Source organism: Mustela nigripes, chromosome 14 (assembly GCF_022355385.1).
Source record: "Mustela nigripes isolate SB6536 chromosome 14, MUSNIG.SB6536, whole genome shotgun sequence".
NCBI classification, from domain to species: Eukaryota; Metazoa; Chordata; class Mammalia; order Carnivora; family Mustelidae; genus Mustela; species Mustela nigripes.
Genome location: NC_081570.1, coordinates 5,964,648 through 5,982,572, shown reverse-complemented (window position 1 = coordinate 5,982,572; position 17,925 = coordinate 5,964,648). Strand labels below are relative to the sequence as shown.

At 54.6% G+C, this 17,925-nt stretch overlaps 1 protein-coding gene across 2 annotated transcripts; it reads left to right on the top strand.

Annotated features, from left to right (window-relative positions):
- The first annotated feature begins 222 nt into the window (after positions 1 to 222).
- Positions 223 to 15,080, top strand: ENO1 (enolase 1). Of its 2 annotated transcripts, none has more exons than XM_059374878.1 (12): positions 223 to 330; positions 3,208 to 3,301; positions 5,954 to 6,049; positions 7,448 to 7,506; positions 9,143 to 9,212; positions 9,601 to 9,734; positions 10,072 to 10,294; positions 11,438 to 11,635; positions 12,205 to 12,406; positions 12,890 to 12,998; positions 13,174 to 13,232; positions 14,640 to 15,080. In XM_059374878.1, exons 2-12 carry the CDS (start codon positions 3,217 to 3,219, stop codon positions 14,707 to 14,709), a joined length of 1,305 nt encoding a protein of 434 aa, XP_059230861.1. In that variant the 5' UTR covers positions 223 to 330; positions 3,208 to 3,216; the 3' UTR covers positions 14,710 to 15,080. The 2 variants fall into 2 exon arrangements, with proteins under 2 accessions (XP_059230861.1, XP_059230860.1); XM_059374877.1 differs by lacking the exon at positions 223 to 330 and adding an exon at positions 672 to 818.
- The last annotated feature ends 2,845 nt before the right edge of the window (positions 15,081 to 17,925 follow it).

Here is a 17,925-nt window from a genome sequence, read left to right as displayed (position 1 = left end):
TTGTCTGGGCGATGCACAAGGACAAAAAGACCGGGTCACGCTGGCAGGCCGGCGGGCGGGCGGGCGGGCAGGCGGAGCGGCCAGGAGCGGAGCGCGCAGGCGCGGACGGGCGCACGTGGCCCCCGACACGCGGCCCCGCGGTCCCGCTGCAGCCCCGGCCCGGGAGCGCGATCGAGGCGCGCGGCCGCCAACGTTTCGAGGCCGAAGGGGTCTTCCGCGCCGCACTGAGGGGCGGGGCAGGCCGGGAGGGGCGGGCCGCGAAGGTCGTCGCCAAGGTCGTGGGCCGGACGTGAGGCGCCGGAGCGACGCCGCGTGCGTGCGGGACTCGGAGTACGTGACGGAGCCCCGAACCCTCATGCCGGCCGCGCCACCCCGCCCCACCCCGGGGCCCCGGCGCCACAGACCCGGCTCGGCCTGGGGTCCCGGCCGGGGGCGGGAACGGAGGGCGTCGGGGCAGGGACTCGCCCCCACCCCCACAGAGCCGCGGAGTAGTCGGGACTCCCCACCCCCGCGCCTCTCCGCGTCCCCGGGTCGCCGCTCCCCCCTCCCGGCCGCGGCGGCCGCCGCAGCCCCACCCCTTCCCGGGAGGTGCGGGCCCGAGTGACGGCGCGCCGGGCCAATGGCGAGGCGGCGCGCCGGAGGCGGGGTGGGGGGCGGGAAGTGGGCGGGCTCTCGGGGAGCTGGGCAGGAAGTCGAGGCGGGACACCGGGAGACGACCTTACGGTCCTCGGAGCGGCCAGACCTTCCGTCTTTACGCTCGTCCTCGGTGCCTGCAGCATCTTCTGCTTCTTTCCCGGGCAGCGCTATCCGGCCGCCAGGTGGGGACCCGGGGAAGGCAGGCCGGGCCGCCGCCCAGGCCTGCGGGGCCCTGCCCTTGGGGGGGACAGGGACGTGGAAGGGGCGGGTCGGCACGTGCGAGCCGTGCTCCGGCCGGAGGGGCAGGAGCTGATTAGCCCGGGATTACGCACTTAGCGGGGCCGCCGCGCTGCTGGGAGCTCGGGAGTGGGACGCGCGGGCCTTCCGTGCAGCGGGCGCGGAGGGTGCAAGGCCTTGGGGAGATGCGGGCCGCACCCCGGGTGCTCGCTAGAGCCAGGCCTTCCCTAAAATGGAGGAGGGGCAGGGACGGGAGAGATGCCCAGAAGCCGCGATCCCTGCCCCCCACCAGCAGCCCCTGTGCCCCGCTCGGTCGGGCGGCTGGTGACCGAATGGGCAGGGACTGATGAATGGAACTGCAGAGGGTGCTTGTTTTTGAGCCTGCGGCCGAGCCGCTTCCCTACTGGGAAAACCATCCCCCGCGACCTCGCCCAGGTCAGGCAGGAGCTGCTCCGGCTCCCCGGCCTGGCCATCGGCAGTCGGCCCCCGAGCTGACATTAAAAGGCCTTATTTTAAGAAAACTTTCTGTTCGTTGTTTGTCGTGCAATGGGGTCTTCCCTTTGCGCGGTGTGGCGGTTGGGGGACGCGGCGGGGGACACACGTAGGCGCCGACTGCCCGGTCCACAGGTGCCGCCCCTGGTCCGGGGTTCAGTCCAGGCAGATAAGCTGTGAACACTCTTGGGCAGGCCAGCCTTTCTTGCCCGCCTTGCTTACTGAAACTTAATGACTCAGGAATAGTTTTTTGACCAATTTAAAGATAAGTTCAATTTTGTTTTCACACCCTGAAATAAATCACTTTGTCTTAGTATCACTGAAATTTGAAAACGGCATCTGAGGATAGGATGAGGGCATAATGTAGTAAAGATGTGCTTGAAAGTGCATCTAGGGGGGCCTGGGGGGCTCAGTCCTTAAGCATCTGACTTGGGCTCAGGTCATGATCTAAGGGTCCTGAGATAGAGCCCCACGTGGGGCTCCCTGCTGGGTGGGAAGCCTGCTTTCCCTCTCCCACTCTCCCTTCTTGTGTTCTCTCTTGCTGTGTGTGTCTCCCTCCCTCTCTCTCAAATAAATAAATAAAATCTTTAAAAATGAAAATAAAAGTATATCTAAAATTTATAAAGTCAGTTATTGGTGGCCTGGGGATGGGGGGAGATTGACTGCAGAGGGCCTGAAGGGGACTTTGGGGGGGGTGGCAATCATACACAGGTATATAATTTGTCAAAACTCAAGTTGACTAAAATCTTAAAACTGAAAAATACATTTAAACAAATTTTCCTTTTTGTAAGATAGTAAATAAAAACTAGATACTTTTTATTGAGTTATGAATAAAAGTCCATTGTTACATAGACTGCAAAGCCTCCGAAGTGACTTCACTATCTAATTTTGAAACTTAACACAAAAGAAAGATGCTATTTGCTGCCTCAAAACCTTTCCAGACAAGATACTGGAGAGGAGCCCAGCTAGATAATGGCTCTGAGCACTAAACCAATTCCACCGGGCCACTTTGTCTTACAAGAATGCATTATTTCTTCCTTAGAGGCCCCTGTGGGGGAGGGGCAATGAGAAAGGGCTTTCTTTGAGAACTTGGTATTTGTTCTTTGTAGCTGCAAATCTACCCCCTTTTTTGAGGTGCTTTCAAAGAATGCCTCTAACCTTAGAGTATCTTAGCATTCAAGGATAGAATCTTTATTGTAGTTTCAAGTAATGACGTTTCATAATTCAGTCTGCTTTGAATGGGTAAAATGCCCATTTGAAATACTAATTAGATGTTATTTTTGGTGTGTTCTGTCTTGCTAAAGATCCAAGTACTGTGGAATGTGAAAGGCCCAGAAATTGGCAGTAGCAGAGACCACAATGTACAAACCATGTTTCAGCTATGAATTCACCATTCCACTTCAAACCAGATTTTCCTCCTCGGATCATCTTGGGAGTTTTTGTCCTGGATGAGTTTGCTTGTGACCTTCATGTCCCCTTGGTCCTTTTCCATTCTCATGCCAACCCTCGTTGGGAACTATTGACAATAACCCACTTCAGACTGCCTCAATTCCACCAATTCTGCATGCCAACAGCACATTAATCTTTCCAGTTGTTTTTGGTTCTCTCTGGCACACATGACCGGTCTTTCTTTACTTAACAGGACAGGCTCTGGACTAGGGATTTGAGGCCCTGCAGAGCTGAGCCCAGCAGGTTCTCCTGACTCTTGGCAGCATTCTTGCATCCCATGTGTATCTGGTGTAAATTCTTTCTAGCCCACAAATCCTCAGAAGTGATTCTTTGAATGAATGATCCAAGGCTGCATTATGACTGATTTGAGATACGAACTGTGTTTCCCCACAGAAAGTCACCATGTCTATTCTCAAGATCCATGCCAGAGAGATCTTCGACTCTCGTGGGAATCCCACCGTTGAGGTCGACCTCTACACTGCCAAAGGTACGTGCGCCTTTGCTTCTGCACCTCCTCTACCTCACTCCATCCTTGGAAAACGATAGAGCTTTGGGCCAGGAAAGGTCTGTTGGAAAAGCCTTTCCTTCTGATGTGCATGTGCTGGTCGGTTGTGGTTCCTGACCGGGAGGAGGTGGGGAGGGCTGCCAGGCGTGGGGTCCTTGTCCTGCTGCTCTTCAGTATTTCAAACAAGACTGCTTGGCTCTCAGGTCAGTGAGGTCAGGAAGTAAGGTGACAGACACCTCGACCCTAAAATGGCCCGTCACTAGTTGGCTTCACAGCTTGCTCTGAGCAAACAAGCAGATCTGGTGTGGTGGGATGGAGTTTTCTCTCTTGAAAAGGGAGGGGAGTGCAGGTAGATGGCAAAGCATTCTCTTTTTTGTCTGCAGAAGTCTTTTTTTTTTTTTTTTTTTTTTTTTAAAGATTCTATTTACTTGACAGCGAGAGAGGGAGCCTGATACAGGGCTCCATCCCAGGACCCTGCGATCATGACCTGAGCCAAAGGCAGATGCTTAACGACTGAGCCCTCCAGGTGCCCCTAAAAGTTGTTACTAAACCAAGGATTGGGAACAGTTCTCCATGTGGGTGTTGGGACACCAGAGGCCCTTGTTTTCCCCATGGCTCTAAGTCCCAGGGCAGGGAGGGGCGTTGAAACAAAAAAATAAGTAAATGGGGCGCCTGGGTGTCTCAGTGGGTTAAGCCTCTGCCTTTAGCTTGGGTCATGATCCCAGGGTCCTGGGATTGAGCCCCATGTTGGGCTCTCTGCTTGGCAGGGAGCCTGCTTCCCCCTCTCTCTCTCTGCCTGCTTGTGATCTCTGTCAAATAAATAAATAAAATCTTTAAAAAAAAAAATAAGTAAATAGAATGGGGACTCCTAAAAGCTCTCCCCTTGTGTTAACCTCCAGCAACGTCTCAGCTGTTGTCTAAATGGCCCCGGTCGGTGAGGTAGGAAAAGAAGCTTCAGGCAGAATTAAGGCTGGTGCTGAGCGCACAGACCTGCCAGTCAGAGCTGAGTCACTGTGGAAAGTGCGGCCCTTCCCTTCCGGTCCGCTCCTACCCCCACCCCCACCGCTTGCCCAGAAAAAGAAGGTCCCTCGAGTCCAGGCATCACTGAGCGAAGCCTGCTGCGTTCTGCCCAGGCTTACTCACTGTGGCGGGTGCCCTGGGAGCAGGGTGGCTTCGAGCATGTGCTTCGTGGCCTGGACCGTGCGTTCTCAGAGGATGCTGGGAATTCCCTTGCTGCTTAAGAGATTGGCTTGCTTAGTCAGAGGGTGGAACTTTCCATTTGGCAAGTAATGGACCTTAACCAACCGTGGAAAAAAGACCCAAGATTAAGATTGTTGGGAAGGGGGCATTTCCCTTGAAATGCTTTACAATGATCAAAGTTAATATTTTTTGGAAATTTAAAGGAATGGAACTCTGTCGTGTTTCTCTTGGTGCTTTTCAAAAACAGGAAATCGAGGATCTGTTCAGAGCCTCTCACCACTTTTTTTTCCCCCAGTTTACTTCTTAGAGCAGTTTTAGGCTCACAGCAGAATTGAACAGAAGGGACAGAGAGCACACATCGCCCCCTCCCTCCCCACACAGGCACAGCCTCCCCACCAGAGCGGGACATTTGTCTTGTCAGACCTGTCCTGATGCATCATCACCCAGAGTCCATAGTTCTTTGGGGGGCACTAGCTTTCCTAACTTCCTCACCCCGTGGGTGCCTGATGGGGACAGAGCGAGCCAGCGCCTGTCCCCGTGCCCGGCTGCGCACACACAGGCGTAGTTAACTGATCTCTTGATTTACATCTCTGGTGGGTTTTTTCCCTATTTGTTCGTGTACTTTCTCCTGCCTCAGACGGCAAATGCCTTACAGTTTCACTTCAGGTAGTCTGGAGGCCGCCTTCATTTCCTGCTCCCTGAACTTGTCTGCCCTTGTAACCAGATCATGCAGTACCTTTCCAGACACTGATCTTGGAGGCCAAGATCAGCCATGTTTATGCCCAGGATACAGGTCTGGCCCCATGTCTGGATTCTGTGTCCGTGAGGCTGCATAGGGCAGTGCTTCCTCGTGTTCTGATGTTACCACGTTCATGCCTTGGTTATCTGTGTTTTTTTCTGAAGCTCGTGTGTCATAAATGACATATCTGAAATGATAGTCTCTTGGATGTATTTGGTTCAACAGCATATTAAATGAGTTTCTCTTACTTCAGCGTAGCTACTGGGAAATCTTAAATCTCTTAGGTGGATTGCATTGTGCTTCCATTGGCGGTGCTGCTGGGGGTAGGCGCCACAGGGCCCCAGCTGGGAGCTCGCAGGAGGTGCAGTCGCAGAGTCTTCGACCTCCCGTTTCAGAACCTACGTCTTAGGTTCACCCCAAGATTGCCCGGTGATCTGTGTGCGCGTTAGTGTTCGGGAAGCTCTGCATGGAAACTTGATTAAACTAGACAAATCCACCGGTTCACCTTACGGTCGGCGCGAGGGACTGGTACCAGCGTGGAAGGCAGGGGAAACGGACTATCTGAATCTCCAGTTGGTGGAAGGAAGTGGCAGCATTTCCTAAGAGATGCCATCTGCTGGGGGGCGGGAGTCCGCTAAGGGCTGAACTGTGTTTCTCAATCGCAACTCTTCTCCCCGCCCGCCCTCGACATCCAGGTCTGTTCAGAGCTGCTGTGCCCAGTGGTGCGTCCACTGGTATCTACGAGGCCCTTGAGCTCCGGGACAATGACAAGACCCGCTACATGGGGAAAGGTAAGAGTCGGACCCCAGGCCCTTCCCTGTAGAGCATGGTTGTGTGCCCCTCGCAGGCCTGTGGCCCACTCTCCATGTGCCTTGGATTCGAGGGCAGCACCTCATTCGGCCTATGGCGTCAAAGCTAAGCATGTACTTGGGACAGCTGAGAGAGTTGGCCCTATCGGGTCCAGCCTTCCTAAACCCATAATCTTGGGGGCAAGCATTTTAACGTTGCTTCTCGTGCTTTCTCTCCCATCTAGAAAACTCCTGGTTAGGCCAGGGAACCTCAGGCTAAGGAGAGTGTTAACTAATACTGAGGAGCCCTGCTGTGCTCCCAGTCTCCCAGGGTGTCGTCTCGGGAGTATCTGAAAGTTCTAGCCTATGGCTCACCGACAGATCAGTCCTGCTAGTTCGAACTTTCTGGTGATGAATTCACAGAGACACCAGTCTGGCCAGGCCAGCCTCGCTGAGCACTGTGCAGATGGACTTGTTACTGGTTTTGCAATGCTCACCTCTCTGGACAGAATCTAGGTGGCCAAATTACAGAAAAGCAGGTGGGGCCAGACCTTGCGTTCTCAGCAGGGAAAGTATCGACCCAGGGGTGGAAATTGGTTCTTGGGGGAGGCAAAAATACCCTCCGATTTTAGCATGATTTATGGCCCTCAAAGGCTAGTATGGATGGACAGTGTATCTCCCGTATTACATTCTCAGAGGAGGGCGATGATAGGGGAAAAGTCTAGAAAGCCTGCAGATGAGGGGCGGTGATGAAGGGAGCTGGGGAAGCCCGGGGCTGGCGATCGTGCCGCAGGAAGGCCCTTCCCCCGGGTTCCCCCTGCCCGTGGCCCCCCGGGCGGGTACTGGTCTAAAAGCTGCGTTGTGTCTCCCCGGACTCTCAGGAGGGTGAACTCCTGGTCCCGCGACTCTCCTGCCTTCCTGTCTCTCTGTCTCTCTGTCTCTCTCTCTCTCTCCTGTCCTTCACAGCCTGTTCTCTTCTGAGTCTGTCTTTTTTTCCTTCTCCGCCAATCTCTACTGGTCAGGTGTCTCCAGACCCGTTAAGTATATTAATGAGTTCCTGGCACCAGCCTTGTGCACGCAGGTAATACATTGGACATCGGTAGTTTTATGGCTGGTGTCCCCGTGCATGGTCTTGCCAACTAACGCCCCTTCAGACATTCTGAGATGGTTGCTCTGTGTGTGGCTCTAATCCTTGGGGGTCCTAGGTAAGAGCACTCAGACTGGGCCAGAAAGTACCCCAATTCTGGGAGGACAGAGAAATGGGGATTTGGAAGCAGTCCCATTTAAGGTCTTTTGGGCGGGCTTCTGGATATTTGGGTTAACAACATTGGTGGTTCGCTCAACGCTGCTCAAGCCTATTTCTGGTTAATGTTGGTAATTTGATATGATTGTTCCTTCTAGGTGTCTCAAAGGCTGTTGAGCACATCAATAAAACTATTGCACCTGCCCTGATTAGCAAGGTAGGACCTGTCTCCCAATAACTAATATATTAATGCCTTCGGAACATCTCCCAGGCCAGTGGGCTTTCCTGGTTATGGAAGAGCTTATTCTGAGAGCTAAAGAAGCCGGTCGGATTCCTTGTCGTGCATGAGAATGATCTCACCCTTTCTAATCTACCCCTTACCTGTGTGTCCACATCTAACAGTGAATGGAATTGGAACAGAGCCACGGGAGACCGTCTCATGGCCTTGATTTCCCCCTCCAACTCTCTTGACCTTGGGGATGTTGAGATCCAAATTTTAAGAGCGGTTCTTGGGCACTGAGCATGGTATCCATGGTGGCCTGACTATTTCTCATGAACTGTGAATTATTTACTATATCTCTACTGACTTTTTTTTTTTTTTTTAAATAAAATCTTGATTAGAAGAGTAAGCTTAGAGAAAAGTTGAGCTGCTATGAGTGAAGTGGGGAGGGGGACCCGACGCCCCAAGCCCCATCCTCCCATCTGTGCTTAGGTGTGGACCCCCCCCCCCCGAATTCCTCCTGTACACCAGCGGCAGGTGGGGTGCCTCTGTGGTCTCTCCCTGGCGTGCTCACCTTCAGTAATTGGTCCCAGACGGTTTCTCGTTGCTGCTCTGTGGGCTCAAGTGCTGCGAACCTGGGCCTCCTGGGCCCCTCCCCGCACCCTGTACTCTCTGCCTCGGTGCTCTTATCTGGCATGTCCAACACAGTGAGCTGGGCTTTCCTGAACATTTTTCTTCCTTTGGGAGAAACAGTTCTTCGGTCAAACTCATGAGAAGTTTTGCCTCAAGCCATCATGCTCGGGTGGCGGCTCACTTTGTCAAAAAAGCTAAAGGCGTCAAATTATTAATGGGGCATGGTGGGGTTCTGCAGGGTTTTCTTTTCATTTTTTAGTTTTTATACATAGATCATTACAAACAAAGTAATACATTGTTACAGTCAGGTGTGAAGGTTTTAAAGTAATGCTGACTTTCAGTGAATTCCTTAGAGCCGGTTTTTGAGACCCCCATTTTGGGGGGCTTGAGGGGTTTTACTTGGTTTGTAGGTACCATGCCCGTCATGGAGCCCAGCTGGCTTAAACGTCATTACTTGACCAGAAATCACACCTTTGAGGCAGTCGTCAAGCATTTAGCTCAGATTCTGGGCTATCTGCCAGAGTCCTGTCAGCTGTGAGGTGACGAGGCGTGCTGTCACTGAGAATAGCCGGGGCCGGTGGCTGTGTCCCCTAACCTGTGAGGAACACGGCTCGTTTGCACGAATGGAGTTGGTTACCCCGAATCTCACTACGGTGTGGCGCTGCCTCTGTCAGCATGTACCCGGCAGTTCTGTCCTATGTGTGATGTGACTTTGGACCCCTGGGGAGGACTCACTCTGTGACGCCAGCTCCAGACCTGCATTTCACGGTCGGCTCCTGGAGCGCGGAGGAATGCCATGGGAGAGCAAGGAAGCACAGTGTCACATCTCCGTTTCTCTCGATTGCTCCCCTGCCCCCCTTTTTTGGGCCTGCCAGAGAAGAGATTCGGGCTTCACAGGTTCAGAGTTATCTGGGTCCCCTCACGGGAGCCCAAAGATCCTATGGGGAGAGTGACTGCACGCCCCACACCCCAAGAGACTGACGCGCTCTCCTCCCCGCAGAAAGTGAATGTCGTGGAGCAGGAGAAGATCGACAGGCTGATGATCGAGATGGACGGAACAGAAAACAAGTGTGAGTTGCTGGGGGCGGCGCGTGCTGGCCGCGTGGACACCTCGCCCTCGGTTTTCAGGGCCCCTCACCCGCCCCACCTCCCCCAAATAAATCACGTTTTTAAACCTCAGGAGCAATAGCCTGCGACTGCAGCATTTGCATAGGGTTACCCAAAAGACGCCTGTGCTTTAGAGTAAGTCATGCAGTCTGTGGGATTTGCCAGAGTTCTCTAGACCAAAGAAGGGCTTTCCCGTAGCCGGAGAAAGCAGGTCAGTCCCCGTGGAGCGTTTCTGGGTGGGACACGGGGAGCAGGTGTCTGGTGTCTGGTGTCAGGAAGGTGCTCTGGTGTCGGGGTACAGGCCCGGAGGCCGTGATTGAGAAATTCTTCCATCTGACTGTTCTGTTGCAGCTAAATTTGGTGCAAACGCCATTCTGGGGGTGTCCCTGGCTGTCTGCAAGGCGGGGGCCGTTGAGAAGGGGGTGCCCCTGTACCGCCACATTGCCGACTTGGCGGGCAATGCTGAAGTCATCCTGCCGGTTCCGGTGAGTGGCTTGGAGCCCCCCAAGTGAGGAGTTGTGGGCTCCTGAGACACCCCCCCCCACCCCGTTCTCCTCCACCTGCGACTATCCCAGCCTCAGACCCCTGCCACTTGGCTAGAAGTGTCCAAGCAGGGGACTCCACTTCCCGGGACCCCCGTCTCCTCCTGTTGATGAGGGGATGAAACTCCTTGGGTTGTGTGTGCCGAGGCGGCAACCCCTCCTTGGTGGTGATCGCTGCCCTTCCCGAGGGGGACCCGGCGAGCATTCCAGAGCTGCATGTGGCCCGCTGGGTGGGACTCTCAAGGGCCAGATGGCCGTGTTTGTCTCTGTCTCTCCCCAGGCTTTCAATGTCATCAATGGTGGCTCTCACGCCGGCAATAAGCTGGCCATGCAGGAGTTCATGATCCTGCCCGTGGGCGCGGCCAGCTTCCGGGAGGCCATGCGCATCGGGGCCGAGGTCTACCACAACCTGAAGAACGTCATCAAGGAGAAATACGGGAAGGACGCCACCAATGTGGGGGATGAAGGCGGGTTTGCGCCCAACATCCTGGAGAACAAAGAAGGTAAAGGCTGGCGTGGGGGCTCCCGTGTTCTGCAGCCCGGCCCTCTCAGCTGCTCTGCTGTACCCCACACTCGCCAGCTCCCTGCACATTGAGTTCTGAGGAGGGCTGTGCAAGCTAACACATAATTTAAGATTTTATGGATTTATTTGAAAGAGAGCAAGAGCATGAGCTGGGGAGGGAGGAGCAGAGAGGGGAGGCCAAGTAGACTTGACAGAGCAGGGGGCCCGACTCTGGGCTCCATCCCAGGACCTCCAGGATAGTAATGAGCTAAGCCAGAGTCAGATGCCTCAGTGACTGAGCCACCAGGGTGCCCCGTGTCCTTGTCATTCTTACATCACCTCCATGAGGTCTGCTCTGTGTCGGAGATATGTCTGTCCGGCCTGCGACCGGCACCCCCCAGCTCATTCCCCCACAGGCACGCTTACACAGAGCCGTTTTGCTTGGAGTCCTCAGACACAGGGTTAAATGGAAGAGTTCAGTTAGACAGAGTCGGGACAAAGACTCTCGGCTGAGGTTTTTGTTGTAGAAGGGAAGGAGAGTTCAGCCACAGTTTTATTGCCTTCCGGGCAAATAGTGAAAGAACAAATGTCCATCCTCTTCGGGTCAGTCGTACAAAACGCCTGATACTTCCCCATTTTTGACCTACAGAAAAATGACCCTTTCGGGGTGGGACAGGCGCCGAGTGTCTCTGTCCCTTCCTGTATGGGCAGTATTGCCAAGTGAGGTGGACCCTGCACCTGGGCTGGGGAGAGCGGGCCCTGTAGGCAGGGCCTCACCCTCACCCTGCCCTCCTGGGCTCGCGGTGCCCCGGGCTTGCTCTCAGATCCCAGCTCAGCTTATCCAGGACAGCTGACTCAGCTGGTCACTGTCACTGTCTCGACCTGCACAGCTGTCCTAGGTGCTAAATCGGGGAGCATTCGTCAGTGAGAAAGCCTCTGAAAGTCGAGACTGAATTTCCCAGGGGGTTACCTGCTGGGGGCCCTGACCAGCGGTTTCTTGCTCCGTCACAGGAGAAAGCACTGGAATGCTGGAAGCGATGGCTGGGGCCAGGGCCCCCCTCGGTCTCCTGGGAGGGTTCCCGTTGGGCAGCTCTTGGAGGGCCCTTTCCTCACCCCCTGCCTTGTTGCCACCCTCCCCGTCCAGCTCTGGAGCTGCTGAAGAACGCCATTGGGAAAGCCGGCTACACCGACAAGGTGGTCATCGGCATGGACGTAGCGGCCTCGGAGTTCTTCCGGTCGGGCAAGTATGACCTGGACTTCAAGTCCCCCGATGACCCCAGCAGGTACATCACGCCCGATGAGCTGGCCAACCTGTACAAGTCCTTCATCAAGGATTACCCAGGTGAGTGCCCGCTGGCCTCGTGCGGAAGGCGATTCTGTCATTGTCCCAGCAGGCTCCTAGGCCGAGGGCAGCGCTGGCTCTAGCATGCTGGGGCGGAGAGCGGGTGCTGCTCTGGGCGTCGGATAATGCACACAGGGTAGAGACCGTTTGATACTGGCCCGTGTGGGGTGTGGGGGCTGAGGCACAGAGTGGGTCAGTAATTCACTCAGCACGTGCTGGAGCAAGAACCAGGCCGGGAAGTCTCTTAGTCCCCGCGTTGAAACACGGGGTTAGAGAAGGTGCCCAGGTGGGGGCCGAGACAAGCCCACTCTTAGCCTCCCGAGCCTGTGGCTGTTTCTGTTCTCGCTGGCACAAGACTTGGGCCGCACTGGACAGAGCCGTGTTCCCCTCAGCATCTGTAGCGGCCGGGGTTGCGGGTGATTTCGGTGGGCAGGCAGAGTGTTTCCAGGGCTGGTCCTGTCCTGGTGGGGGCAAGGGGAGAGACCCGGCGAGGAAGTTGGGGTGCCGGTGGGTGCGGGGGTGTGGGGCAGGGGGCTCAATGACCAGACGTGGCTCTCTCCTTTCCCCAGTGGTGTCCATCGAAGACCCCTTTGACCAGGATGACTGGGAGGCTTGGCAGAAGTTCACTGCCAGTGCTGGCATCCAGGTGGTGGGGGACGATCTCACTGTGACCAACCCGAAGCGGATTTCCAAGGCCGTGAGCGAGAAATCATGCAACTGCCTCCTGCTGAAGGTGAACCAGATCGGCTCCGTGACTGAGTCTCTCCAGGCGTAAGTGCACTGAGGGGGTTGGCTATCCCAGAGCTAGGGGCTGACCCTCAGCCAGAGCTGCTGCCTGCTGGGGGGTGGAGGGCCTGTCGTTCAAGCTTAAACTTCTGGTGGCCTGTAAGCAGTGGCACCAAGGGAAGGGGCCTGGGGTGTCGGGCGACTGTGGCCCAGTCCTCACACTGCATGATCAGGTTAGACTCGCGGAGAATGTCAGTCATGGGCGCTACCGGGGGAGACCAGCCTCTCCCCTCAAGGGGGCTGAACCCCGATTTTTAAATGTGACGTAAGAAGGTCCTCAGGGCTCTGCGAGTGGAGAGGAATGTGAGGATTATTGTCCCCAGGAGTTGAAAGTTTGGCGGTGGCTTCTGGCTCTGGCTGCTCTTCTGGTCTACCAGGGGTGGTGAAGCCGGGCATCAGGAGGGCCTGATGGGGCTGCTGTGCCCAGGAACGGAGTCTCAAGCATCTGGGTTGTTTCCTGACGTCTAGGTGCAAACTGGCCCAGTCCAATGGCTGGGGCGTCATGGTTTCGCATCGCTCTGGGGAGACCGAGGATACCTTCATCGCTGACCTGGTGGTGGGACTTTGCACTGGGCAGGTAAAGAGCCGCTTGTCTCCGTGTGCTTTGACCTCAGCTTCCTGGCAGTGGTACTGGGAGGTCGGCGCATGGATGGGGCCCTGGGTGCTCCTCCTTCCCCTCCTTCCTGCCCAACATGCTCTTGAAGATTGAACGTCTGCAACGAGTGCAAGTGACCTTGCTTTTCCTGTTCTAGATCAAGACGGGGGCACCTTGCCGATCTGAGCGCTTGGCCAAGTACAACCAGATCCTCAGGTAAAAAGGAACCCTCCCTGTAGTGGGGTGGGGGCCCCCGCCTGAACACTGGGAGCTCCTGGCTCTTGGCGGGGGGGTCTGTGCAGATGTGTGCGCGGGCCCGGGGCGGGGCTGTGGCGGACTGGCCCCTGAGCATTGTGGGGTTGGTGCTAGCTGGGCAGAGAACTTAACGCACCTTGCCCATGGCCAGGAAGCTGGAGCCTGAGCCGGACTGTGCTGCCATCTCCTGGTGGACGAGGGAACAGGTTCCCCTTTAGCTAATTTAATCCTAGAATTTTTTTTTTTTAATATTTTATATATTTTTAAAGATTTTATTTATTTATTTGACAGAGATTACAAGTAGGCAGAGAGAGAGAGAGGAGGAAGCAGGCTCCCTGCCAAGCAGAGAACCCGATGCGGGACTTGATCATGACCTGAGCCGAAGGCAGAGGCTTAACCCACTGAGCCACCCAGGCGCCCCATATTTATTTTTTTGACCGAGATCATAAGGAGGCAGAGAGAGGCAGGTGGAGGGGGGTGGAAGCAGGCTCCGAACTGAGTAGAGAGCCCAATGCAGGGCTCGATCCCAGGATCCTGGGATCATGACCTGAGCTGAAGGCAGAGGCTTAACCTACTGAGCCACCCAGGCTCCCCAGTCCTAGAATTCTTCGAGCTACGAGCAGATGCTTAATCGACTAAGCCATCTAGGCATCCCAGTCTGGTCCCTTTTTATCATAATGCATCCTTGGGAAGCTCCTGAACTTGGAAAGTTGCCTTTATTTTGTTCCTTTCTCCAGTCCTGCAGGAAAAGGACCGTCCCTTTGATGAGGCCGTCCCAGGTTATACTAACGGGCTGTCCCCTACCCATCACCCATGTACTGCAGCCGCTGGCCTTCCTGTGGGGCTTATCTGTGGACACTGTGCTGCTTCCTCCTTTACTGGAGACTTTTAAGCTCGTTCTAGCCTTAGGGTTTCCACTATGAGTGCCTCAGTCTGTGTCTCAGAGAAACGTGTAGAAACGTCACCGGTTACCCCACCCCTGCACCATGAGCACACCCAGGGCTCAGTCATCAGTGACACCCATGCCTCCTGCCCGTGTGTCCAGTCAAGCTGCCCACTGGGCAGGGCACCAGGATGCAGATGCTTCATGAACGAGCTCCCCCCAAAACTGGGTTGTCCATGTGTTACATTCCAAGAAACAGCAGACCTGACCTACCTTCTAGTTTGTCCTGGGCTGGGGGAAGGCAGGGAAGGAGGAGGAGGAGCAGCAGCAGATGGCCCACTTGCTGGGGGTTAGGGGGCTGGGGAGAGCCGGCTGCTCCCTCTCCTGTGGGCTGCGAGCAGCCACACTGTGGGGAGGCTGAGCCTGTGTCTCTGCGGGGCCTTGGGAACAGACGTTTGATCTCTCTTCCCCTTTTGCTTCCCAAGAATTGAAGAGGAACTGGGTAGCAAGGCTAAGTTTGCTGGCAGAAGCTTCCGAAACCCCCTCGCCAAGTAAGCTCCAGGCAGCGCACCCCAGGTCCTGTGGTCCTGAGTCGGCTCGTTAGACCTCTGTCCCCGCTGCTCCCGGGGCAGCTCGAGGCCCCCAGGCGAGACTGGCCGGGGCCTCTGCTAGTTAACTGCCCGCTCCCCTCCCTGTGCTGTTCTCGCGCTTCCTTAGAACTGCTACAGAAGCCTGACTCGACCATCTGGAGCCCTGCTGGAAACCCTAGCTCTGTAGTTGTGAGGTTGGCCCGAATCATTGTTTTCTCACCTCAATTCCTACCCAGTGTCTGGAGCCACATCTGTCTACGTGATAATCCCGAGGTGTCCACAGGGGAGATCCCCAGTGGTTCTGTGAGCAGAATAAAAAGGCCTCAGTGACCCGTAGGAACACTGTGTGCGTGTGTGTATGAACCGGTCCGAGTCCGTGCTCGTGTTCAGTGCTCACGGATGTGTGCTGGGCCGCGGGGCCTTTATAAGTAGGAGGCTCTGTCATCACCAGAAGAGAGAAGTGGTGCCTGGCTCAGTCTGTCAAGCACACAAGTTTGTTGTTAAGATTTCTTAGAGAAAGCATGAGCTGGGGTTGGGGGTGTGGGGAGCGACAGCCAGAAAGGGAGAGAATCTCAGACTCCCCACTGAACACAGAGCCTGATGTGGGGGATGTAGGGCTCAATCCCGTGACCTGTGAGATCATGACCTGAGCTAAAACCAAGAGTCAGATACTTATTAACTCACTGAAGCACCTGTGCGCCCCGAGCCCATGGCTCTTCATCTTGGGGTTGGAAGTTAAAGCCCATGTTGGGTGTAGAGATGACTTAAATAGGGGAGTGGGAGAGGACCGGTTGTTGAGGACACTTCGTAGTCCTTGGGCAGAGCAGGTGAAGGAAAAGGGAGAGGGGGCCCTGTTGGGTCTTTGAGCAGAAGTGGGGTCTGGGGAGGCAGAGCCTGACTTGAGGTTCAGACATCCTACTGGGGAGAAGACGCAAATGCAGAGCAAATACAGATGATCCTGGGTGGTGGCATCTAGGGGATGGCGGGATGCCGTCGTCCGAACTGGAAGGCCTGCCCGAGAGCAGCTAACCGTTCTGGGCGGGCTGGAATGTGGCTTCTCAGTTCCTGGAGGAAGCAAGTGAAAGGGTGGTGAAAAGGCAGCTCTGGGGAGGCGGGAGGCGCCCAGAGGATCTTGGGAACCCTATTTTAAGATGACACAATTCCATTTCTCATTTTCACTGATGTCCAGTGCTCAAAAGCCGCACATAGTGATGGACATCCACTGTGCTGTTCGGCGCACATACGTGAGCTTCACGGAAAGCCCCGTCTCCGCAGTGCGCTCTGTGTTCAGGAGCAAGGGTCGGAGAACAACACTTGCCACCCGCGGGGAGAAGTGGTCTGCTGTTTCTTAGCTCTGCTGCTTTGTTAGCGCATCATTGTTCAATCATACCCAGCTGGGGGGCGAGGAGGCCCCCTTGTGGCCATTCTTGTTCCTTGATTATGAGTCAGGATTTAACCCAAGAAGCAGAACCAATAGGAAAAGAGGGATCTAGAGACTGATCACAGGAATGGGCTTCTGAGAACGTGGGGCTTGGCTGGGCGAGAATCCAAAGTCCACAGAGCAGCCAGTCAGAAGGGAAGGTGACCAGGGCGCAGCAGGCACAATCGAAGTGTTGACTGGCCAGTGGAATGTGTGTCTCGGGGAGCCTTGGGCCCTGCTCTTCCAACCACTTCAGTCAGGGAGGCTGAGGTATCTGTAAGATCATCCAGTGCAATTTAAAGTCAAGTGACGGCTTCAGCTGTCTGCAGGAGAGCTTCACGGTGGTACTAAGATTAGTGTTTGAGTAACTAGAGTAACTCTAGTCAGGTCGATGGGCCTCAAAGCTACCACCCATTGTCAACTCCACAGCCTTACACAGGCATCTCACACCATACCTGATTGCCAAATAACCATAACGAAGTCCTACTTCCACCTAATGCAGTATGACTCCTGCAGCCAAGGCCATCCTTTCCAGGTGTTCATGACTGGTTTCTCTCTGAAAAATGGATTCTGGGGGGAAAGCAAGCCTTGAACTGGGGCAAGTCTCGCTGGAGCGTCCGTGTCTATTCCAACTTGAAAGCAGCAAGTCAGCGTTACTAGTCCATTAGTACATTTCAGGGCAGTTTCAGGGCAGTTTAATGTCCTCAGTAACGCTGGTTTAAAACTGGCAGATGAAGGCATTTATCACCCTTGGGTTAAAGGGTAAGTGCAGGTAGGATCCCTTTCAGATCTGTGGGACCTGTCAAGCCTGCCGGGGCGTTAACACTGGCCCTGGGACAAAGATTTCTGACCCAGCCAAAAGGAAGCACATGCTTGCTGTTGACGGGCCTGTGTAAGCTGCGAAGAGCTGGAGACCAGAGGACCTTTTCCGAGGAGCCCAATCAAGGAGAACAGGCAACATTCTCAGTTTCCAGAAAACCACCTTTGGGCCTTTTGACGACCTGTGATTATGAAACATGACTCTGGGTCACATGAGTTTACCAGAACCTCAAGTGTTTTTTAGTAAACATCTTTGTTAGCACTTAGAGGTCTCTTGACTTGCTTTATGCGTTTTCTTTTTTAATTTTTTTTTAAGATTGTATTTTTTTTTATTGTGTTATATTAGTCACCGTACATAACGTTAGTTTTTCATGTAGTGTTCCGTGATTTCATTATTCACATATAACACCCAGTGCTCTGCAGCACGTGCTCTCCTTAATACCCATCACCATCACCGGGCTCACCCCATCCCTCCCCACTCCACTCCCTTTTTTTCAATTTCTAAGTAGGCTCCATGTCCAGCGTGGAGCCTATCACAGGGCTTGAACTCACGACACTGAGATCAGGACCTGAACTGAGGTCAAGAGTCGGATGCTTTAACTGAGCAATCCAGCTGCCCCTCTTTTTTTTTTCTTTTTCTTTTTTTAAGCTTCAGATTACAAACGCTCTTCCACAAAACATGTATTTCTCATCTGTGGTTGTCTTCCAACTTCCCGCAACTCTGACACTACAACAAAAATCAAGGGAAAACTTGAAGCAGTTGTTCCCAAACTTGGCCAGATAGTAGAGACACCTGGGAAGCTTTTGAAGCTCCTATTGTCCCAAAGAACAGTCAGAAGCTCCGGGTGGAACCCAGAGCATCGGTATCTGTTCGCGTCTGCTGCCTGACCTGAGCTTGGGAAGCACCGGCATGTGCTGACCGGTCGCAGGGTTAGGGCCCCC

Coding starts and splice junctions, on each gene's coding strand:
- ENO1 (XM_059374878.1), top strand. CDS start 3,217: ATGTCTATTCTCAAGATCCATGCCAGAGAGATCTTCGACTCTCGTGGG. Junction 7,507..9,142: donor CACCTGCCCTGATTAGCAAG/GTAGGACCTGTC, acceptor TCCTCCCCGCAG/AAAGTGAATGTCGTGGAGCA. Junction 9,735..10,071: donor AAGTCATCCTGCCGGTTCCG/GTGAGTGGCTTG, acceptor GTCTCTCCCCAG/GCTTTCAATGTCATCAATGG.